General features: G+C 39.1%; 4 protein-coding genes across 4 annotated transcripts; 1 reads left to right on the top strand and 3 right to left on the bottom strand.

The window, feature by feature from the left end:
• Positions 1 to 82: 82 nt before the first annotated feature.
• On the bottom strand, positions 83 to 5,413 carry acadsb (acyl-CoA dehydrogenase short/branched chain). The gene is made up of 11 exons (XM_059324992.1): positions 5,344 to 5,413; positions 4,538 to 4,703; positions 4,332 to 4,432; positions 4,049 to 4,255; positions 3,771 to 3,941; positions 3,347 to 3,472; positions 2,436 to 2,528; positions 2,240 to 2,329; positions 1,986 to 2,123; positions 1,264 to 1,363; positions 83 to 561 (listed from the first exon to the last, which is right to left on the bottom strand). Exons 1-11 carry the CDS (start codon positions 5,374 to 5,376, stop codon positions 485 to 487), a joined length of 1,302 nt encoding a protein of 433 aa, XP_059180975.1. The 5' UTR covers positions 5,377 to 5,413; the 3' UTR covers positions 83 to 484.
• A 704-nt stretch (positions 5,414 to 6,117) lies between these two features.
• On the top strand, positions 6,118 to 9,756 carry LOC131960107 (zinc finger protein Pegasus-like). The gene is made up of 4 exons (XM_059325337.1): positions 6,118 to 6,228; positions 6,723 to 6,879; positions 6,960 to 7,148; positions 8,006 to 9,756. Exons 2-4 carry the CDS (start codon positions 6,744 to 6,746, stop codon positions 8,935 to 8,937), a joined length of 1,257 nt encoding a protein of 418 aa, XP_059181320.1. The 5' UTR covers positions 6,118 to 6,228; positions 6,723 to 6,743; the 3' UTR covers positions 8,938 to 9,756.
• Positions 9,738 to 12,212, bottom strand: LOC131960108 (L-seryl-tRNA(Sec) kinase-like). The gene is made up of 6 exons (XM_059325338.1): positions 11,893 to 12,212; positions 10,905 to 11,160; positions 10,568 to 10,769; positions 10,391 to 10,466; positions 10,208 to 10,301; positions 9,738 to 10,114 (listed from the first exon to the last, which is right to left on the bottom strand). The coding sequence occupies exons 1-6, from the start codon at positions 12,109 to 12,111 to the stop codon at positions 9,900 to 9,902; spliced, it is 1,062 nt and encodes a 353-aa protein (XP_059181321.1). The 5' UTR covers positions 12,112 to 12,212; the 3' UTR covers positions 9,738 to 9,899.
• A 1,645-nt stretch (positions 12,213 to 13,857) lies between these two features.
• zgc:174164 (uncharacterized protein LOC570656 homolog) lies at positions 13,858 to 23,392 on the bottom strand. The gene is made up of 22 exons (XM_059324832.1): positions 23,234 to 23,392; positions 22,807 to 22,913; positions 22,635 to 22,711; positions 22,465 to 22,543; positions 22,090 to 22,166; positions 21,504 to 21,696; positions 21,324 to 21,386; positions 21,060 to 21,131; positions 20,795 to 20,964; positions 20,575 to 20,665; positions 19,878 to 20,008; positions 19,029 to 19,200; positions 18,719 to 18,808; positions 18,397 to 18,598; positions 18,116 to 18,227; positions 17,829 to 18,009; positions 17,357 to 17,446; positions 17,162 to 17,267; positions 14,850 to 14,982; positions 14,632 to 14,731; positions 14,437 to 14,474; positions 13,858 to 14,318 (listed from the first exon to the last, which is right to left on the bottom strand). The coding sequence occupies exons 1-22, from the start codon at positions 23,298 to 23,300 to the stop codon at positions 14,201 to 14,203; spliced, it is 2,469 nt and encodes an 822-aa protein (XP_059180815.1). The 5' UTR covers positions 23,301 to 23,392; the 3' UTR covers positions 13,858 to 14,200.
• Between the last annotated feature and the right edge of the window lie 1,211 nt (positions 23,393 to 24,603).

The raw sequence follows: 24,603 nt of genomic DNA, 5'->3' as shown, positions 1-24,603 counted from the left end.
CCGTAATTAACACAAACTTAAGAGTTTTTAACTTATGTGCTACACCAGTGAATACCCCTTTCATTATTTTTTTTGTAAAAAGGTGGTTACTAACAAGTGATTTAATGGGACTACAGAGGATGCGGTGGGGACATGGTTTAGTCTAACCATCCCTGCAGCACTCTAAAACAAGAGACATGGACAAGAGGAAAGTGTTATTTCATATACAAAGTCTTATTCCTATACCTTCGAAAAAGGTTAAATAGACAACAAATGGGGGAAAATAAACACCATTGCACCAGAGGAACTTTAACCCCTAAGCTGGTGAAACGTAACAACATCAGTAACAACTGTAATGGGAATAAATTACAGTAAAAGTTGGTGACATTGAGGAGAAATAACTAAAACAGATCGACAGCATTGCATCCCCCAGAGTCATTTAGGGAAGAACAATATGGAGTGTGACACAGCAAAGTGCAATCCTTCAGGCTCCAGTCAGATGGTTTCAGTGATCATACTCCTTATCTATGAACTTGGCCATAGTGGATAGCTGGACATTTGTTGTGCCCTCATAAATGGTACCTGCACACAGAGACAAAACAGAAGAAGAGGATAAATTCCTGCTGTACAAAACAAGTCATTTTTAAAAATTCCCCTGCAGCCTGCAGCTTTCGCTATTAGGAGACAAAAGGTGCTTATTATGCAGCCGGTGCTACAGCTGAAGAACTGTGGAGCCAAAATTTTGTTGATGACAGGAAAAGTGACATTTTGCCCTGGCAGCTTCCTTGGCTGTGTGTTGGTATAATGGAACTCTGAGGAGTCAGATGGGGGGGGGGATTCCTGCAGAGTCAGATTACAGCCACTCTCTCCGCCCCACTTTGGTCCAATCACAAACAGCTACACCTGACCTTCCTGCAGTCCTCATGAGTTGTGTCCTTTTCTCCATTGTATTAGTCAGAGAAACAACAGGGCTGCACTATGAATCAAGATAAGTGGGGGCATGTAACTCTTTTGGAAATGGAGTGTCTTTAAGTACTCAGCTGTGGGAACATGTTATGTATGCAAACTTGTAGAGCTGCCAGCAATGCAAGCAAAGACATGCAATTACAGGAGCACAAACTGTATGCATAGCGTATCCACAAGAACCTACTGTCCATGCATTCAGTCTGACGAATGAATACAGTTATTTGAACTCACTGAACTACAGAATATGTTTGTAGTGTTTCTGAACAATTCCACACAGTTGCTCTAAAATAAGCCTTTTATAAAACTGCAGGTACATACCAATTTTACAGTCTCTGTAGTACTTCTCTATGGGATAGTCTTTGGTGAAGCCTACCCCTCCCATCCATTCGATGCATTTAGATGTGGTTAAGGTTGCAACCTGTGGATGATAAAACACAACAGATATTATAATTACTTTAATACAACCAGGAATAGGTGAGTGGAGATCATAGAAATCGCAACACAGACTTTACATATATACACTAATGCTCAAAAGTTTGGGGTCATCCAGAAAATGTCTGTGTTGTTTTCAATAAAGCAAACTGTAGAATTCATGAAATGAGTTACAAAATGAATCGGAAATACAGTGAAGACACTGACAAGGGTAGAAATAATAATTTTATCCTGTACAAATCTCAAACTTTACCTCCAGATACTCAACTAGCCTGAGGAAGGATCATTTTAATGCTTCTCAAATCAGCACATAACAGTTTCCAGCTGTGCTAACATAATGCTCAGGTGTTTTAATGATCAATCAGCCTTTCAACACTATAAATGTGGATCAACAAAATGTGCCACTGGAACACAGGAGTGATGGTTGCTGACAAATTATAATAGATATTCCATAAGAAAAAAATCAGCCGTTTCCAGCTTTTAATCAGTCATTTACCACATTAACAATGTCTAGAGTGTATATCCTAGAAAATACACATAAACAGCTCCACATCCCTCAGCAACACCATCCTAGTGTTGAAGTGTAGTTAGTGAATCAGGAGGCTCACCTCAGCACTGAAGTATTTAGCCATGCAGGCCTCTTTAATGAAAGGTCTCCCAGCTTCCTTCAGACGAGCAGCGTTGTACGTCAGCAGCCGAGCCGCTTCAATCTGTGTTGCTACGTGGGCGATTTGGTGCTGCATGCCCTGAAATAAAAAAAGAGCACCATGATGGCATGAGAACCCACTGAACAAAACACTGGCCACCAGAATAATGTCAGTAATCACATGTTAAAAGAGTTGAGTCTTTTGTGGATCTTCACCTGGAAGTCAAAGATGCGTTTCCCAAACTGCACTCTCTGTCTGGTGTAAGGAATAGTGTTGTCGAAGCAACCCTGTGCCAGCCCGAGCATCTGAAACACACAAAGTCAGCACATGAAACATTTTCATTTATGCAGTCTTGAAAAAAAGCACATTTACCGTGTTTTAAACATCTACTTTTAAATAAAAGTGCTTTACCTGAGCAGCGATTCCAATCCTGCCCTCGTTCAACATTCCGATAGCGTACTTGTAGCCGTGACCAATCTGTCCCAAAATGTTCTTCTCTGGTACCTTCAGTGAAAAGCAGAGAGTCAGTAATACCACAGTATGCAGTTGTTTCACATTGATCTGGTGCAGTACAAGCAGGTTTCCTGTTACCACTTTTCAAACACTTCCAAGGTGCATTTCCAAGCTTTTCCAGTATATTGCATACGCGTATTTACGTAGAGTACGTGTAGTATACACAGAAGAACTGAGAACTTGACAACAGGAGAGTGGTATTTCTGGTTTATTAAGACTTGATCAACCCACACCACAGAGTGTTGTAGGTTGAAGCGTCCAGAATCTGTTGTGATATTCTTTTATACAGTACATGGTCACTCCCAGATCAAACTAATAAAACATCCCTTGTGACACCGTCCCCATCCCTGGAACCAGGCCAAATTGGGATTTGAGGTAAGAGGAAGTTGTGACCGTCATCAAAGGGAGTGATATCGTATAATGGAATCAACAATAGAGCCATTTATTTCAAAGTAAAAACATACACACACTCTCCCGAAACCTACTGTGGGTTAACACAAACGTGTGACTGAAACTAAACAAATGCTGTCAGATGATGCAAGACCTGTCAATTTCTTTTATCATGTGAATGAATTTCCCATCACATTAACACATTACATTTCATTTCATTGTGCTATAAACAAAACTTTTTTTTTTTTTTTTTTTTTTTTTTTTAAAAAGGTGACACATTAAAACAACAAACTTTAATGTTTTGAAACGTGTCACCTGTTAGTGAGTAGAGTTGGCATCCTATTAACCTGAAAGGCAAACGGTTTCAAGTACTTCATTCACCCCCCCATAGAAAACCTGTACAACATGTTTGGGAGTACCTTCACATTGTCAAAGTTGAGCGGGCAGGTCGAGGATGCACGCAGGCCAAGCTTGTTCTCCTTCTTGCAAATCTCAAGCCCCTCTGTGTCCCGGTCCACGATAAAGCAGGTGATGCCTTTGTACCCCTGTCAATGAAAAGTGAGTTTGTTTTTACATTTGAGGTATGACAGAGGTATAGTTATTGTAGGGACTGAGTTAGAGAACCCGGGAAATTTACATAATGTTATTCAGCAGCTGGTTGTTTAACTTGTGGGTAATTTGTTTAAGCTAATAAGAGGAAAGAGGAGTAAACATGAATAGAAAGAGCAGTGAGCAGCGAGTGTCCCAGTGGCTGATTGGTAGAGAGTATAACACGAGTCCTTGTTGCAGTGGATCCTAGTTCACTATTTAATAAAGCATGACAATGTCAAAAAAGCTACTCACAGCAGAAGGATCTACATTAGCCATCACCAGGAAAACACCTGCATGCTCTGCATTGCTGATCCACATCTTGGATCCATTGATGATGTAATAGTCCTTGTGTTTTTCAGCACGTGTTTTCAGGGCAAAGGCATCGCTCCCCGACTCTGCTTCAGAGAGGCAGAAGCTTCCGATCTGTGTGACAGGACACACATCAACATCTTTCTGTCAAAGCTGTCTTCTTCTTCAACTTACCATTTAGTATCTATGACACTGTGAGACGAAAATGTCAGATTGCTCACCATGTCAGTTGACAGTCGGCTGAGGTACTGCTCCTTCTGAGCTGCTGTCCCCAAATTGGCAAACAGTGTGTTGATCAGTGTGTTCTGAATGTCACAGAGCACAGCCACAGAGGGGTCCACCTTCGCCAGCTCCTCAATGACCAGGATGGAGGTGAAGAATGTGGACCCAGTACCGTTGTATTCTGGGTCAATCTCAATGCCCATGAGCTGTCAAGGAAAAAAATCGAAATCAAGAGTTGCAGAACTAAACTTTTGCAAAATTACAATTAAAAGAATAACTTACACCCTGCTCAAAGAGAGATTTGAGCACTTCCTCATCCATGACAGAATCTTCATCCATTTTTGACACAAATGGAGCAATTCGCTCTTGTGCATATTTTTTAACTGTCAAAGAACAAGACATGTGTTTAGTGTTTTGGGATTTTTTTGTTGTTGTCTCCAGCTGTCAGCAGCAGCAGTAGGGCATATGTTACAAGACGTCCAGCTCACCTGCTTCCCTCATCATGCTCTCCTCCTCTGAATACGTTTGTAGGGGAGGAAAAGAGAACACCCCAGCCGCCTGGTCTGAGGTCATGTCTGTGGCAGCATGGGCTGAGCGGCATCTCCAACTTGTCTGATAGGCTCCACATGATGGCCGAGCAATCTGTTTGCATGCCTATAATTAAGACAAGTTTGTTTATTTGCACAAGACATCAAAACATCAAGACAATGTGCAGGAAAGAGAAAATAGAAACAGCTAAAACAGATGCTAACATTAATAAAGTAATATAAAAGAGTTGGAAGAAGTATTCAGATCACTTACTTAAGTAAAAATACTAATATCACACGATGCATTTATGTAAGTACCATTTTACTTTTGACAAGGTAGGGATCACTTTGACTACTTAATATACTGTTAATGTGGTTTAATTTGTAAAAATGCTTGATCATTTTAAGTTGATCATGTTTTTCATGTTAAATTTTGAACTGAAAAGTAACTAAAGCTAACAGCTAAAAGTAGTGGAGTAAAATATCAAACCATTGCAAACAAGGAAATATCAATCTACGGTAAATGCAAACCACTTGTGTTATGTTAACTGGCTATTTCAGCTACTGTAGATTTTGTGGTGCACTAAGTGCGTTTGTGTTATCATGCTAGTGTTATTAGCTGCCTGTTATCCAATACCTACAACAGGAGCCAGCCGGGTTACGTTACGAAATTAAACGACGAAGGATTTATACAGTTGGAAGTATGTAAAAATGAGGGCCAAAACTCGACAAATGTCAATAAATGCGACAATAAAAATTTGTCTCACCCTTGAGCAAACCCTCGCCAACGCTGCAGCCATGATTTGTTACACAAATGCTCGGTAAGATGAACTCATACGTATAAGGAGTGTAGAAGGAGGAGGAGACACGGAGTCACTCACCATTGAGTTTGTTTTGAATAAACGAGTCTCCTTGATAAGATCATAGTAAACCTTGGATTGGCGTTGCATGTCCTGGAATACAAAGATAATACATTATAGCTTTAAGCATATAACACATAGACTGTATAAAATATTACATTATTATTAAACAGTTTTCCCCTCCAGTGGGGGCGGGGCGTGAGAGCGCTCCATCTCCATCTGACGCCGTTTGATATCTGTCTTTTCCTCCTGCTACTCTCCTTGCTTACAGAGGACAGAGCGATGCCGCCTTCAACTGTCCCTCGTAAAAATGATACTCGATACCTATGATTATGATACCTATGAGCGTTAATGATAACACTATTGAATAAGCACAATATAAATTCAAGTTGTTGGGAGTCGTAGAAGTGTCAAAAAATAATAACAGCTTTTTAAAAATTCATTTAGCCATACATTTAAGCGACATAAAGTAGTCTTCAAAATTTGAAATGAATACAGTAAAATAGGGAGCACTGCCTTTCCACTTACAAGTATGGATATGATATATACCCAAAATAACCACGCCATAGAAAGAGTCGTTTCATTGTACACCCATGCTCGTTTGTATGTGCTAAATTGATTCATGTATTTTTCTTTTCCAATAGTTGAGAAGGCAGCAGTTGCGTTTAAGGGACACGGAACACAGCAGAAACGGAAGTGTTAACCTGGCAACAATTCCAGAGCGATACATTATCACTAGGGCTTAATTTTCACACTTGTCTTTGCTTAGCGATGTTACTTTGGTGTTGAAAGGTACGGTTTGAACTGCTTTAATGGTTGGCGTCAGATAACCATTGTTAATATAAGTGAAAATTGCTGAACGAGTTGAACTAGCTAGGCAACGCTAGCATTGTTGTTCATAGCTATGAGCTAGCTAACTGACCATAAACATACTTTAAAGCGGCTACGTTAGCTAACTGACTGTAGGTTATCAGCTTTAAGCCATCAATTTCTAATCTATTTATTTTCTTTTTTTTGTAAATATGTATGATGTAAATATGTATGTTTAGGGGGAAAATTGTTAATTGAGTAGTGGAGAAGGGGTCGGTTTAAATAAGCATATGCTTCATCCTACCCCTTTTCGGACATGTGTCACATTATTACTTTTGTTTTGACTATTGCTATTGTTGTTTTGATTATTCTCATTGGATTTGTTTGTTTTTCAGTTTACTTTGTTGTATTACTCGCACATGTTCGAAATTCAAAAAGCTAAACTAAACTAATTTTTCTCATCTGGATCTTTTCAGGTTCAATACAGAAAAGGGGAAATGGAAGAGATAAAGACAGAGCCCGTGGATTTTGTGAAGGAATTCCAAGAATACCTGACACAGCAAACCCAGCATGTCAACATGATCTCAGGCTCTGTTTGTGGAGAGAAAGAGTCAGGGGAGCCGTTTCAAGCCGGTGGGATTGCAGTACAATAAATTATACATCTTTCATAAGTAAAGAGGCTAATCTTAAAGTCATTATGCGTTTGGTTTTAGTTGCCCCCAGGAGTGAGCAGAATGGTCTGGACCCTCCGTCTGTGGAGGTGAGCCTGCCAATGGAGGATGGGCAAGAAGTTCAGATGGACGGCCTGGAGAGGACCTGCGATGGAAAGTACAAGTGCAGCTACTGCAGCTATGCCAACAAGGGCATGGCTCGGCTAATAGAGCACATCCGCATCCACACAGGTCAGGGTTTACACTGCACAGACATATCATTCACTCATTAGGGCAACACCATGCCTAAACACTGCAGGTAATCCTATAGGGACAGAGAATAGAAGGTGATTCCCAGCCAAATGAAACATTTATAAAAAGCACTTCATTTACTGGAAACAATCCCAATCAACTGCCATTCCCTATCAGCTACATGCCAGTTTCCCCACATACATATTAGACAATAAAGGATGAACAGTAGAGGTGTAATACAAACCAAACCCAATCCGACACTGTCTTAAACATAAAAGAAACAAAGAGTGTGATCATTCGCAAATTCGTTTTGACATGTATTCGATTAACTATCCAAAGACAACATATTTCATGTTCAAACATTATTGTTTATTGTAATTATACACTCATTCTGGATTTAATACCTGCAACATATTTGAAAAAAGTTGGGACAGGGGCATTTATACCACTGTGTTACACCACCTTTTCTTTTAACAACACTTTGTAAGCATTTAGGAACTGAGGACACTAATTGTTTAAGTTTTGAAAGTGAAATTCTTTCCCATTCTTGCTTTATATATTACTTCAATTGCCCAACAGTCCGTGGTCTCCATTGTATTTTGCAATGACGCAACTTTATAACCATTTATTTGGCATCATATTCAGAATATGCATATACTTACAAAAATCCATTAAGCTGATTGAGGATGTTTTTTTTGTCTATATTACCATGCCCTATTTTGTATAACGCCTTGTGCAGCACACATTGTACATTGTACTTGTTGCCTAATAGCTGTTTACTCTTTCACATTTAGGTATGCTTTGTCATATCAATATTATAACTGCAATAATTATTTCCTTTCCTTATTGTCGACTAGGGGAAAAGCCTCATCGCTGTCAATTGTGCCCGTTTGCTTCAGCCTACGAGCGCCACTTGGAAGCCCACATGCGCTCGCACACAGGAGAGAAACCGTACAAGTGTGACCTCTGCACCTTCCGATGCAGCGACCGCAGCAACCTGTCGCACCACCGTCGCCGTCGCCACAAGCTCCTGCCCACGAGGGTCGTCCGCTCTCCTTTCGCCAACAAGAGAATGTTGAGCTCCCTGCAGAAGAGGACAGGCTCGCTGGGCTTCAGCAGGCGACTCCTCATCAACTTCAACCCTCCCTCCATGGTGATGCCAAAGTCAGATTATCTCAGTGACCTGTCTCACAAACTCCACCACCATTTGAATAGCAGCGAGTATAAGAACCTTCCCAAATTGGATGATAACGACAGCCGCAACAGAGGTGCTAATGGGTTGACTTTTAATAACCCACTGGACCAGCTGTCTACTCTTGCTGGCCAGTTAGCCGACCTACATCCTGAGTCTCAGACTCCGGGATCGCCAGACACGGAGTCCTTAAAAGACGAGAAGCCCATCCTCATACAGCAGGTCTCTAGTGAACACATGGCACTGTGTTCAAATGGAGTGCAGACTTCACCACCTAAAGATGAATCTCCCACCTCAGGCCACAGCAGCTGCAGTCCTGTTCCCGGCCTCGGCTTTGAGAACAGCGTTAATACTCTCACAGCGAGTGTTAGCAACAGCCAGCCGAGCACACCTGCACCTGTCCTGACCACATCAGACCAACAGCAGTTCCATAAATGCCAGCACTGTGATATTCACTTTCTGGACAACATCATCTACACAATTCACATGGGCTGCCATGGCTACGAACATCCTTTCCAGTGCAACGTCTGTGGTTACATTTGCACGGACAAATACGACTTTTCATGCCATTTTGCTCGTGGACAACATAAAAAGTGATTCCAAGCAACAATGGGGCAAATAGAGATCTTTGTGTTTCAGTATATTGCTTGCACAGCATCTAAACGTGACTTATTTACATTTTATACGTTTGTTATGTACAGTTTACTATTTTCTTTTAATCGTTTACTATTGTTAATTTACAGGTGCTTTCCATTTCCATTTGAGCTTTTTTTTTAAATTGATACATACAAAGGGTGAACAAAACATCAGAACCATATTGCAATACAACAGCTCTGCAGTAAACATAAAAATGAAAGTTTTTTTCTTACAGTCAGTATTAGTTAAGGCATTGTTACAACTGTCCTTCTTTGCTAATGCAGCAGCTGTGAAGTGTGGCTGTTATACTGTCATTTGCCCACTATCTGTATGATAGTAATTACACACCAAAGTTTTCTGGCTCAGTAAAATTAGTTTAATTTTATATTGTCACGTATAATTTTGTTAAAAAAATGTAGCCACTTTGTATGTGTATAGTAGCAGATGTGAAGACACTTTAAACTCTGAAGAAGTAATGTGAAGTAATTTTATTTTTTATTTTATTTAATAGCTTTTGACTTGTGTAAATCTTGGTCTCAAGTAAAGACTGATTAACTAGTTTGTATGTAATTATCTAATTATGGACAGAAAGTGAAAATTTTAGATCACTGAGCTCATCTCTTTAGTTTTTCTTTCTATATTATTTGTATACTGACACTATAATTGCAGAGACTGTTTAGATTACCATGAGTGTATCACTGTATCTTGTGTTCTAAATAAGTTTTGAGGAAAGTTTGGCTTTAAAAAATAATATTTTAATTACAAGACAAAATAATGGGATACATACATTTTCTTTGTTTCACTTAATGTCACAATGACCAGCAAAAAATTTATTTACATTATTATTTTTAATACAGTGTCAGTCACACATTCTTCAGTGACTTTGAATGCGATTAAATCTGCCTTTAGAGAAAAGATTCAAGTCATTTATTTTCATTCGTGATTCTTGACAGGATTTCCTTTTTCTCACAATCAAAAATGTCCACTGCTCTTTTCACCACACGTTCCACATCAATGTCCTCTTGGATGAAAGATGTTTCCTGGAGCAACTGTCTCCGCAGATTGTGAAGAAATGTTGCTTTGGACTCATTCAACTGGGCGGCCAAAGCCCTCATCTGCACAGGGGGTACTTGATTGTCTAAAGTTAAGGTGACAAAATGATCATTAAGCTGAGCATATGACAATGAGTAAAAATGTCACATCTGTTGCATTATTGTAGCTCACAACTGACCTCTGGCAGTCTTCATGGCTTCAGATATATGGCGCCGACAGGCCTGGTCGGTCTGGTGAACCACACTTGTCGCACATTTTACGCGGTCTGCCTCCTGCACAGTATGACACCACGTCACAAATACATTCTGCAGCTGCATATTTACTACTATTAATAGAGTTGATGGGAGCCATGTTGACACACCTTTTGTTCAGTGTTGTCCTCAGCTGGGCTGAGCGGGTTGCTCACTGCAGATGAGATCAACTCCATCACCCTCTGGCTGAGGTCAAGCCAGACAGGAAGAGAAAAAGACAGTAGCAACACATAAATGCATCTATAAATAGTAATGGGTGTTAATAACTAATTATTCTGCTGTCTTACATGTCACATTTGGTGAAATCATCTGTGGCGTTGAGCATAATGCTGTTTGTCTCCCACGAGTTCTTCTGTGGATTTGGAGACTCCAAACGCTTCACCATCTCCAACATCACCTCAGTGGGAATGGGTTCAGACCTGCTCTGGTTTCTGCTCATGCAGGACTCCAAATCACACTGCAGATACACCTGGCAGAAACCCAGAGAACCTAAAAAGAAAACTGACAAATTAATTGAACCAAAGGGACACTGATTAACGCCACAACTATCACTTTTTTGCAGTCTTGAAGTCCTTAGTTGAACATTCAAGTTTTTGGCCTTAGATGGAGAACTAGAGTGCTTACATTTTCTTGCAAGTTGATACACCTCATATCTCATGCTTGGATAGTAAAAGTTGTCATCCAGTAGAAAGAGAAGAGGCGCCTGATCAGCCTGTGAGTGGTCCAAAACTTCAGGCTGCAGTAGCGCTCGAATGCATCGTTCCCATGCAGCCTTGTTGATCTGACAGCTGCTCGGAAGCTCCGCCAAAACTTTAGGTTTCTCCAAGAACTGCTCAATGCTTCGCAAAACTGCTTGTCTGTGTGACTTCCATTCAGTTTGCTTAAGGGAAGAAAAAGAAGTCAACCAGTTAGTAAAAACTTGTAAATTCAACTTCATATTTCAAGCATGCATTTAAATCACTAAAACCCAAAAATATTCTGTTAAATATCATAAAAACTAATAGTCACATGAAAAGCTGCAACCTGTGATTTGTGGCACTTTTACTTTAAATAATACTTTTCTCTCTCATGTCCAATGATGGAAATAATATTCATTTTCCCTCTTTACATAAACATAAAATAATCGCATTATATTAAGATAAGATAGAACTTTATTATCCCAAAGGAAATTGTGGTGCCAACAACAGATAATCAGATAAGGGAATCAGTTATGTGAATATAAAAATATGAGTGTAAATATCAAGTTTATCTTAAATGTACTGCACATAAGAAGCAAAATTGCACATGCAATGTTGCACACGCTAGTGAACATCCTATAGCCCATAACGTTAAACATAATAGTGCACATGATGGTGAATATAATGTACAAAAATTGCAAAAATGAATCTGAAAATCTGAACTTTGCTGCAATGCTTATCAATTATTCCCACAATAACAAACAGTTGTTACTCTTCATCCCAATGTTATTAACATTATATTTGCAATTCAAGATTACAATAATAGGGAAAGTCCACTTAAATAATTTACATTGATATATACTACTAGTTTTTGGATACAGATTATGCTTGACTTTGCTACAAGATACGGGCTAATATTGGTAAACTGTGTTTACCATTTTTTGAAGATCGGCCCCTTCTTCCACCACTCTGGTCTGAAAAGCATGCTCGGGGATCAGGTCATCATACACCACAACACCGGCTCTCCATCCGTGCTGTGCAGCGGTACGGAAGACCTCACGGGCCAGCGTGGACTTCCCAGCAGCAGGCAGCCCGCAGAGGACACACAGACAGGCCGAAGCCTGGCCGACACCTCCGGCTTCTTCTGCTGCCATGTGCTACCGGAGAGCTGCTTTAAAATTCGGCATTTTACATGTTGATGCAGTTGACAACTGTTTTCCGCATCATGCATCGTCAAAACATGAAGAAAACACGTGACTTCCGGCCAAAAATCCTTTCAAAATAAAATCCCCACGAAGCGATGCGAGAACAACAAACATATACACTCATGGGAAAAAATATATTAGACCACCATTGTTTTCTCCAATTTCTTGTTGATCTTAATGCCTGGTACAACTAAAGGTACATTTGTTTGGGCAAATATAATGATAACAACAAAAATAGCTCATAAGAGTTTAATTTAAGAGCTGATATCTAGCCATTTTCCATGGTTTTCTTGGTAATAACCAAAATCATTATCAATAAAACCAGAGCATAAATGGCGGTTATTAAAGTCATTCAATATTTATTCAGGGAGAGCAGCTAAACACCGATATGTGTCTAAAATGTCAAAACTTAAACATGAAGGAGAAACAGGAAAAGAAAGTTTCACTTCAGGGTCATTTACAAAAAATTGTATTAACTCTGTGCAATGCAAAAAGCACAACCACTGCCTTAAAGATGTTGTTTCATTCTACCTTTTTGTTAAAATGGTATTACATTTGGTGAATAGCACATTATGACTTGTTAAGGATTCAAGTTTAACTAGGACTGCAAGCAGTACTGAACGGGCCCTCGCAGTACACGTGTGTCGGGGCATGCTGCCGTCAGGGTGTGTGCGTTACAGGGGCCAGTCTACACCACCCCTATGAATTTCATTGCCTTAAGTGTTATAGTGTGGTCACGGTACCAAATATGAAATTAGACTGCCACCACAGTGCCACCTCGGCCCGATCAATAAAACCTTAAAGGGTTATCCTCAGGAGGACATTGACAATAATTGTACCAAGTGTTAGAAAAATTGCATGAGGAAACCCTGAAAATTGAATAATCTGATTCCAACAACAAAAAATCCTCACCAATTATTTCTGCGCAGTCATTGATGGGGAATGATGAGCAGCAGATATCCAAGCTCTCAGTTTAACAAAAGTTTATTACAATACGTCAAGAAATGTGAAGTTACAGAGCTCTGGGTTCACTTTTTAGCTGTCCCTGATACACACAGACTGGTTACAGGTCATGAAGTCTGAACCAGGTCTCTTCCCCTGGAAAAAAAAAACCCAGTTCCAAAACTAACAATATTTATTATATAATGAAGGTAGATTTCTTCCAGGAAAGTGCCGCCTTCTTCATCCGCTGATTCTGTAGGAGGAGTTTGTTAAAGTATGCAGGGTGGAAATGGGCCAAAACAGCAGGAAACGCCATTTTCGATCCAAGATGGCCGACTTCCTGTACGTTTTAGGGTATGGGTTCTTGAGACTTTTTGGTGCGTCTTGCCATGATACATGTATGTACCAAATTTCATGCCGATATGACATTCCTGTGCGAGGGGCTGAATTTTCTTGACTTTCAAGGGGGCGCTGTTGAGTCATTTTGCCACGCCCATTCCCGCGACCACTAGAATATGTAAATTTCATCGGAGATTTATGTATATTCCAAAGAATGATAAGAAACGGACCAATTTCAATAGGGTCCTCGCACCGTTAGTGCTCAGTCCCTAATAATTTAAGACTAGGAACAGGACTCAGGACTTGCCTGTCTTGACTTGAGTACAGATACTTGCAAAACAATGACTTGCCCCCACATTTGCTTACAATAAGAGCATGAAAACCTATTGCTTGATACATTTCTTTATTACAATGAACATTCATCAATATAAATCGATATTTTAATACATTATAATACAAAACATTTGATTATACTTAAAAAATATATTTTATGTGCATGTATTTCCAATGAGTGACACACAGGAAACCAATAAAACAAACATCTTTCAATAAATATTTACATGTCTAACAGCCTCATCCACCACCACATTACTACAGTCAACCTTAAAAAATAAAAATAAGGGGCTAGAAACAAGTTAAAGTTGTCACAGTGTTTTGAAACTGTTCCCATATATTATATTATACGGTGTTGATCTGTAGTAAACTCCATGCATACACAAAACAAATGAAAATACTTGATATAAAAAGAGAATCAACTCTATGTCTGCTTGGGTGGGATTGGTTTGGGCACTCCGGGGCCTTGTTGAGGGGCTTCTGGTTGTGCATGGGCAGTGCCTGCTTCAGCATTCCAGTAATCCAGTTCTCCATACCTGAAACTGAGAGGTTGAGTGCATGCCGTTAAACTGGTCTAACAGGTTAGCTTGTGCATTGAAAACTTCAATTTCCACTTGTGTGAGAGGGCAATATGGATTAATTTAATGACAAAGTACATACCCAGAAATTGGAATTGAGGTGGCTGCTGGATATCCAGACTGGAATTAGAAGAAGAAACAACTTAAAATCTGTAGTGCTGAAAACAAAATGTACCTTTTGATTGTCTTGTGACAATTTTCATGGTGTGGAAACATTTATTTCAATTGAGCTGATTTCCCTGCAGTGACTATTAGAAGAAAAACAAATAATATTCACCACATCAGAAGTTGCCTGCGCTGGAGGCTGGGTTGAGGAAGTTGTTGGAACACTGCTGTTTGACTGCCCATTTGTATTTCCATTGCGAGCATTGTCTGACCTGGGAAAGCAAAACACTTATGAGAAGAAATAATATTTGCAATAAAATGCAGAACATTGCACTGCAACCTTTAAATGATCTATGAGTTTATTTTAAATGTGTTGTAATTTTTTTTTACTTGTGGCGGCGTCTTTTTAGACACAGGTCCAGAGAGTCTCTCCTGAAGAAGAAGAGCAGCACCAGAATGACAAGGACCAGAAGAGGAACCACCAACAGGAAGAAGATCAAAAGGCCGTTTCTGAGGGAGTAATCTGCAGTAAAAAAAAAAAAAAAGTTTTATAAGTCAACATGTATTTCTAGCAGACTCCCTACAATTACATCAGTGATTTTGGATCGGAGGGGAGAAAAGACAACTTTACCATATAGAGAATGTTAATATAGCAGCAAAAATATCTGGTTCTTTCTAGTCTAAGTTATTTATTATCAAGCGCACAACAATGACAAAAGCAATCTTTGCTCTCTGGCTCACTCCAACAGTGTTTATATGCATTTTAAAAAAAGAAAATCACACAAGTAAAAATGAGATATAAGACATAAAACAGTGCAACTTTGAATATATTTAGAATAGGGGTGTAAACATGAATGTAGTACATGTATATGCATATCTGGAGTATAACTATATTTATATACAGAGGTGTAATTAAAACAGTGAGTAAAAGTATATAAATGTAAAGTGAAAATATAATGGTTAAGTCGAAGTGATAAGAGATTTGTGGCCTGAGGGAAGATGCTGTAACTGAGCCTGGTGGTGCAGGACCTTCTGATGGCAGCAGGTAGAACAGTTTTTGGTTGAGGTGTTTTGGGTCTGTAATTATTCTGTTTTTTCAATTCTTACTACTGTGCTGGGTGTAGAGGTACTCCATGGATGGTAGCTCCGTTCTGGTGATGTATTGAGCAGTTTTCACCACCTTCTTTCTGCAGAGTGAGACTGCGGTCTTGCAGTCTTCGTTATTGTGCCTGTGCGGTAAAACCCAGGTCAGGTTCTCACTACCTGTCGCTTCCTGTAGTCCACAATCAGCTCCTTAGTTTTTGCTGACTTTGAGATGTTGATTGTGCCAAGAAGTCAGGGCTCTGACCTCCTCTTAGCAGGCTGTCTCGATGGGGTTGGTAAACAGACTGGCGGTCGTGTCATCAGAAACTTAATAATGGTGTTGGTAGTGGCCATGTAGTCGTGGGCAGGAGAGGGCTGAGCATGCAGCCTTCTGAGGCACTGGTGTTGAAAGTCAAGTTGGAGGATGTGGTGATTCCCATACCCAAATCTGCACCACCTGAGGCCTGCCCATCAGGACACTTATTCATGAGCTTTGAGTGCACAATAGTTTAGAATGCTTACCCATAGTCTAGGGCTGCACGATTCAGAAAAAATATCTAATTGAGATTATTTTGACTGATAATGCCATCAGGTCCAGATTCCCTTCGTGGGTTAATCCTCGTGAAATATTTCCACACATCTGCCATCGATATAACCAGCAGGCAGGGGGTCTTATCCTTTTGTACATCTTCAGCCAGGAGTTCAACAAAGTGTGCAAACCATCTTCCTCTGCAGAGTAATCTTCCTGTTTCCTCAGCCTCACAAAGCCCCCAGGCCCACGCCCCTCTTTTCCTTTGTCTCCTCCATTTTCCAGATATGGCAACAGGTAATCCCAGGAATTGACATTCCTCATTGTTTGTTGAACTTGATGAAAGTGCTGTACACCAATGGTCTGATGTGCAAAAGTGTATCTCTATAATATTGCATTATAGGGTTAATCAAAAATAAGTAACAAATGAAACAAAATAAAAACAAGAAAAAGAGCAAAGTTAAGTCAAGACACAGCAGCCGTCCAGGGTGATATCTGACAACACAAGTTCATCATGAGAGGCATTAAAGCCTGAGGAGATGATGATTGGGTTTTACAATGGTCTCAAAGGTACTTGAATAGACAAAAAGACAAACAGTTACGCACAGAATAAATGGAGCAATTACTTAAAGTAAAAGTGCACAAATAAACAAGAAAACTAATGTACATTTATACAAATAGTGACAAAATAAACAATATATACGTTGTTGATGATTGGTGTATTTATGGTGATATTTAACAGTGAATGAACACACTGTGTCTGATGACGCACAGTTGAGGGAATTTTTTATATAATTCAAACAATCAAAGGCCAAAACACATTTACATGTGGGCTCTACAACAACAGATAAAAGGAAACACTGCCTCCAGCCATGCCAGCAGAAGACAGTATGAATAATATATGAGTAATATGAAGCCTAACAAGGACGACTGCATTCAATTACAGTGTATTTAGTGGTGCATTTTGAGAACCTTATTTCCATACATTGGCCCTTGTAAAGCTGGTGGCATCATGTGAACTGTAGTAGAGTGCCTTTGACTTTCCGTGTGCTTTTTCTTGAAAAGTAAATTAATAAAAGTAATCACTCACCTATCTGAGCAGGACCACTGTCTACGCTGCCACCTCGCCCAGACTTGTCACAGTTAGGTGGTGCCCATCCGTCTTTACAGTGGCAGTGTCCTTGGTCATTACATACCTGAAGGAAACAATTTAACAGTAAAGTCAGACTTGTCATTATTTGTTGTTGTTAACTGAGTGAGAAAGTCTAAATAAATGCCGACTCACCCCTCTGCTGTTGCAGGTGGTTTGGGCATCACAGTCCAAGAGCAGAGGCAACAGAGCAGAGGCATTCACACACTGGAATTCCAGGCAGGTCTGAGAGGGAAGAATTATAATAATAACTTAATAATAATAACTTAAATTCTTATATATATTTTATTAAATATATAACTTATTGATGCAATCGAAATGAGTCATTAAAGAGAGAAAAATGTTTTGTGATTCAATAGCAAACTTTAACACCTACGGACCTTGGTTAAAATAATAACATGAATTTGGTAAAAAAAGTATCGTTCAGGAACCGGTGTTGTTACTGGTATTGCATATTTTAAACAAAACCCAGCTCTAGCCATTAGGCATCATTATTTCCACTTTCACAATGACAGTACTTTCCTGGAACAAGTGTGATTGTTTGTTGTTCCAGGTTACATTCCTTCTCTATGGCACGTACTCTTCTTAAAATAGTTTGTCTGCTTACTTTTCCTTTGTCACAAGGGCTGCCAGGGTTGACGTAGGCGGGATCTAGCACATCCGAACCAAGGTTGAAATGTGCATTTATGCACTTTGACCCTTGAACATCCTCGACACTGACTTGGGCACCAGGAGGAGGGTTGTTGCTGTCCACGTTGGCACATTGCAACTTTCCACACATGGAATTTCTGCAGTGCAGGTTCAAGGGAACACAGTCAGGTGCCACAATTGCTCATACCTTAAATAATTGAAGCGAATCTATCACCACCAGTATATATAAAACTGAGTTCTTACGCTACAGAACATTTGAGGGCGTTTTGTTTACTGTCGACTCCGCAGTTTCCAAATTTGTCTCCCCTAGTATTTGCATTCCTGAAACAAAGATCTGCTGCCTTTGTTGCTGGATCTGCACAAAAAGACATATATCCAAGATAACACATTAATGAATTCAGTGAAGTGATTTAATATCTTATTATCCATAGTTAGTGTTTCACACAAACTGTTTGAAAATTAGGGGCAAAATGTCACAAACTCATGGTTTAATTAGCTGCAAAAGTCTTTGTATGAAGCACTACCTGGTGCAAAGAGATGTTTGCACTGAAAATCATATGACTGGCATCGTCCCTCATAGCAGTACGCAGCCTCTTGACGGTCTTGGCAGGGCAGGCCGTCCATAATATAGAAGTCCTCGGGACAGAATGCAGTCTTACCATCACAGTATTCAGAAAGATCACAGGTGTTTGCAGAGTTCCTGCATGGTGTTCCAGAAACTTTGAGCTAAAACAAAAAACAATTACAGAGAAGATTATAAGAAGACCAACAAGTACAATTTACTGCCTCTATTGAGTGAAATCATAAGCTACTTGACTCTGGCCTTAAGTCCAACAAAATGCTGACCTGACAGTTGTCGCAGCAGTCCCCCTGAGCACAGGTGGCCCCACGTGTAAATTTGCAAGTTGCAGAATCACAGCATTTATTGTTGCATTCCTACAAAGAAAAATGTTCAGCATCAAATTACGTATGAGAATTTTACTCCACTAGATACTTTTTGTTCTCAGATGAATGAGATGAATAATGATGAATAATTGTAATGTGACATGCATGCACTCTTTCCTGTAAAGCTGCAAGCAAACACCAAATAGTTATTTTTGATTTATGGGGAGGATGCTGGCCTCCTAGTCTGATTGTGTTATTGACAGTATTCTACCTCTGGTTTGCCACAGTCACACTGCTCTCCTTTGTCCAGCCGGCCATTGCCACACTCAGCAACACCAACCACGTCTGATGGGTCTGGCGGGTTTTTCAGACACATGCCTCCCCCACGAAGAACCAGCTTCTCAAAGTCTTCTCCACTGCAGCGGCTAAAATCGGTGGAACCACTACGGGGTAGCAGGAAAAACCATTAATGGAAATATCCACTTGGACAGGACTCACATTACAAAACAACCTTTGACCATAGAGCAGATAACATTTTTTTTTATGGATTAGTAGTTCTTTCTATGGCATGTAGCATTTTAAGAGCCTATTCAAAAAGCATGAAAAAATAAAGGATTATATAACTTAAGTATGGGGTCAACAAAAACCCAAAAGATGATAAAAAAAAACAGCTTTCGTGGACATCTAGAGCTGCCTACCAAACAATATCAGCACCATTTGTGCATATGACAATCATTAGGCCACAGTGTTAAATCCTGAATGACAAGTTTTATCCCTTGATTAATGGACTGAGTGTGTATGCAACTGTGGTTTTCAGTACAATATATCAACATCATACGGAAGCATACTGCACTATCATTTTGACAAAATCTGTCCACAGACAGATAAATAAACACGTGGCAAAGTACTAATTCTGTAGTAATTCCCACTACAGCTTGTTTCTCAAGGCCATGATATATTTTGCCATGATAACACAGACTCACAAGGTGAAAACAATACCAGCCACATGCTGCAGCAGCTGGTAAAAAACAACCTGTGTAAGACACCAAGGCTGTTGTAAAGGGCAAAAATTAATATATACAGTATAATATAATCATAATTGAATTAAAAGATGGGTTACCTTACAGAGGCTGCCATGATGCAGCTTTTTCCATTGCAGGTGCAGCGCCCATTGTCGTGATTCATGCCCAGGTTATGGCCCATCTCATGGGCCACCACAGTGGAGACATAAACTAGGTTGTTTTTACTAAACTGTGAACACAGATTAAAATCAGTGATAAATTATTCATCAATATAATAAATATTTAAAAATAGAGCTTTGGCTAAACTTTCCCTAAAACAAAATTATTTTTAAGTCACATCTTGACTCATTTTATTTATCTACTGATTTAATATATAGGGTTAACAGATCTGACATTAAAGGACGTTTGCAGTGTAAGTGTAAACCAAATGGATATAAGTCAGATGGTTGCGTAAAGAAACTGCTTTTATTAGAAGGGAAAAGAGCAAAAAAGAGCAAAAATGTTCAATTCTATTATTTGGTTGAATTGTGCAATTGCTTTGTATAGAAATTCTCAAACTAGCATATGGTACAATTAACCTATCTTTAAAAAGTCATTAGTTTTTTCATTGTAACTTTAAAGGATATTAAAAACACCTTGAGGAATTTAAGACTGTGTTCAAGTCTAACCTGTTTGACTACTTAGTTCGGCAGCCATTAATAATGCAGACAGTGTCAGATTCTGCTAAAAAGCTCCTGCTGCCAAAGATGTCAGCTGGTTGATAGAAGTTAAAAAGGTTCAAAGAGTTAAACTAACCACGTTGATTCCTCCAGAGGATGCTACAGAGCAGACTGTGCCCACAAAGGCCATACCCAATACACCTCCATCGTACGATTTGGGCCGACCGCTGGGAAACAAGTTTACCAAGAGATTAGTCACAAATCTAACTCTGCATTTCAGAACAATACAGACTATGTGGACATCAATGTAAGCCAATGTCATCATTAAGAAAAGGCAAAGAGCACACATTACTTACACAATGAGTTGGCCGACGTCATGCCTGATCTTTGGCAACAGAGTACTCTTCCGCCACTTGACAAACCGCCCTAGCACCTGTCCTGCTGAGCCTTCCACATCAAAGGGATTACTATCCTTAAAAACCGTCAGGGCCACCAGCACCACACGGATATTCAGCTGCTTGTAATACTAGAATACAACAGATAATAAAAGCAGAAGGTTCTAAGGCAATCCACGACACAAAACAATATTCAAATTAGACACAAGCATCCTAGAAATCTTACCCCGTCCAGTAGATTAGCCATTTCCACCATTTCTTCTCGTACCGCTGTCTCATTTTGTTCCTTAAAATTGTACTGTAAATACAATTACAAAAGATGATTTCCTTAACAGTTATGAATCAATGGGTTTGGCATTATATTTTAACATTTAAATGGAAAAGGACATTAACTAAAAGTTACAAGGCTGAAAGTAAATTCTAAAAAAGCAAACCCATTGGAGCCAATACATACCATATACAGAATCCATAAACAGATATATTCACTCACCCGGAGGTTATCGACAACAAGCGCCAGCTCCACATAACTGGTTTGAGGTAAATTGCGCTTCCTCTGTTTAAACAACAAACAGTGCAGAAGGAAAAAAGCAGTCATTTAGAACCACTTTCCATTTCAAAACATGCTCACACTACAAACACAAGTTCAGGAGAAGGTGGTGGGCATCCTAACCCGCAGCAGTGAAGTCAGTGATTGGCCAGCCTCAAAGGGTTCATGGCTTTGGGTTGATGCAGCCTCACTGACCACCCCACAAGTGCTGGGCCCAGACTGGACGTCCTTCAGCTGGTACAGAAGATGTTCGTTGGTGGCAGACTGTGGCACAGGCTCAAGGCCAAGGGTCTCATTTCCAAGAAGGATCACACCCCTACAGAGAAGTAGAGCATTGCAGATACAACAATAGATGAACTGTGCCAAAGCCTGGGTGTAGCACTATAATTGCACATTGCCAAATTACCTCATAGCCCTTAATTACTGAGTAACAGAGGTGCATGTATCTATTCTGTAATGTTTGACTAATAAAACCCTTGAACCAATAAACCCAATACACTTCCGCATTATAAGTGAACAAATTTGACAACTTATTTAAGTTCAGAACTTCAATAAAAGGGCATATGCTGCTCTGGCTCATTAATTTGGAAAACAATAAAAACATTATCATGTAAACATTATTATCATGAGTCAATACATTTCAATATTGAATCAGATCCCAGAACTAATTTGAAGAAGAAACTAGCAACAGCAAGAGAAATGTTCATACCTGAGGCCAGAGCATGTGCTGAGCACTACCACTGAATCCTCATGTCCCTCCACCTCTCCATGGTAATAACAATGCACCTAGGAAAGGAAAAGGAAGATTTGGTTTAAGAGGTGAAGTTCAAGCTAACCTATAACAAACCTGGGGCCAGTTCCATGAAGTGAGTTTACCAAATAAGCCAAGCTTGTCTGACTCGTTTTCTGTTGATTCTGTTTATAAAGCAAACTCAGTATAGTTTCAAGGTGTAAATTTTGCCACAATAACTTATTGATTTGCTTTATAGAACCAAAATCAAAAAGCCAAACCCAAATATGCCAGGTTTATTAGGTAAACCCACTTTTTGGAACAGGCCCCAAAAATTATCAAGTGCCAACTCACGTGCTGTTCTGGATATGATGACTCATGGTTACCAGTGGCATCATATGAATACTGTACAAAGTTTGGGTGTAAAAAGTCTCTGACAAGAAGGAGAAAACACATGGGGTATTTCAGTTGAAGCACTAACTAAGACTTACAATAAAAAAGGGATTTCATAATTCTGTGCATACCTGTTCTTTTTTAGATGAAGGAGGTGTTTTCTGTTGTTTATGGTGATCGCATATGATACTGTCTCCTCCACATATTTCTGGAATGGTTGGAAAGCAAAAAAAAGGAAAGCTTTCTTGATGCTGTCATATTTAAATATACATTAAAAAAGATTTAATCAGGACTGTTATCTACCTCTTGTGACTGTGGTGGTTTGTTGATGCTCCTTGTCCATCTGTGGACTAACTGAGGATTTACAATGGAGTACTTGGAGAGTTTTGATGTAAACCCATCTATAATTTCTGGATGAAAAAGTGAATACACAGGAAAACATTAAATATTGGGGAGTTTTATCTGTGGTTAACTAATGGTATTTATTATCAGGACACAGAGCAATCACAAATAATTCAACCCCATACAAAAATGCAAAATTAACTGAGAATTATTGAGACATATTTCTAAGGAGTTACTGTATTCTTATGACCCTTTAAGTGCTTTTAAACAGAAACACAGTTCCACAGACAACAAGCAGAGTTGTTGTGAATTCTAAGACAAAAAAATCCCAAATCGTCCGTATTTTCCTGCTCAATCGAAATACTACACAACATCATCCGCGTCTCACCTTTGCTGCCAATCCCAGAAACGTAACACAGCAATAAAACAGCGAATAAAGTGTGTTTCCTGACCATGATCCTGCTTAAAGTAGCGATTATACGATTATATCCCAATTAACCTTCCGTAATGTCGACTATTATCAATGCAAGCTTTGTGCCTGTTTCCTCCTTCAGTTCAGGTGCGTCATGGTGGGTGGAGGCAACGACAGGTATGCTACACCGGTTGAGAAGCAAACAAAATGGATAGGTGGAGCGACTACTAATACTAATACTGTAAATATCTGTAAGGGCAGTTTGAGGACAGTTAACTGTTACGCGATACGATAGACTTTATATGCTGTATTTAGTGTTTTACTGCATTATTGTCTCAATTGTGTGATTTTCAGTCTTCTGTCGCCCTGTCATTTCTCTACGGAAGAGAATTAAATCGAAATTATGAGAATAAAGTTGAAATACAATATTGAGAATAAAGTCAACTTGTGGAGTTCAGTAAAGTAGACATTTGCTTCAACACGTCTAATATATGTCTAAAAAAATCACATTAATCTATAATTATTATATTGGGAAACTCTGCTTTTATGTAAAAAAAAAAAATCACATAAAAGCAGAGTTTCCCAATAAAATAATTGTAGTAGCTACTACCAAGAATTTCTCATTTATGTGTAGGGGGATTTTAGTACTACTACACCTCTAAATATTGTGGTTATCTCTCTTTTTTGATGAAAATCAGGTTTCAGCTTGCAGTCTACCTGCTTTATTGACATGGGACCAACGAATCTGCAAATATCTTTAGTTAACTTTATTCTTGTCATTAAGACTTTTTTCTTGACATGATATTTCAACTTTATTCTGGTCATTTAGACTTTTTCACATCCTCTATTTCTCGGGTAAATATAAAGACACAGTCAGTCTACATTCTACAATAAAAAAAAGTTTTGTTCCTTGAATCAGTTACTATTTCATGCATAACTGCGTCAATGGCGTCATCGAACCCAATGTCAGTTGGTGTAACCAGTCATATCCCCCCATAAAAATCTGATTATATACAGGAAAATAAATGTGAACTAAAATGAGAAAAAAATAAAATCCACGTTTGATTGCAACACTGTGGTATATAACAAATGTTACATAATTTGTCAAAACTAAAAAAAATGGTAGTTTTTAGAATATGTTCTGCGGTTCTGCTCAATATTGACGAAAATGTGTAGGCCTAAATGTAGAAATGGAGTAATATTATAAGTCCACTTAAATACAATTTAGGTGGATGAAGTATTTAACATTTATCATTTTTATCATCAACACTGTGAAAATAAGAGAATTAACCTTTCTACAGCAAAAACAAAACAAAACACAAAAACAAACAATTTTGGCCGTCAGA

The sequence above is a fragment of the Centropristis striata genome, chromosome 21 (assembly GCF_030273125.1).
Source record: "Centropristis striata isolate RG_2023a ecotype Rhode Island chromosome 21, C.striata_1.0, whole genome shotgun sequence".
NCBI classification, from domain to species: domain Eukaryota; kingdom Metazoa; phylum Chordata; class Actinopteri; order Perciformes; family Serranidae; genus Centropristis; species Centropristis striata.
The sequence above is the reverse complement of the archived record's forward strand: the minus strand, read 5'-3'. Positions and strand labels throughout refer to the sequence as shown.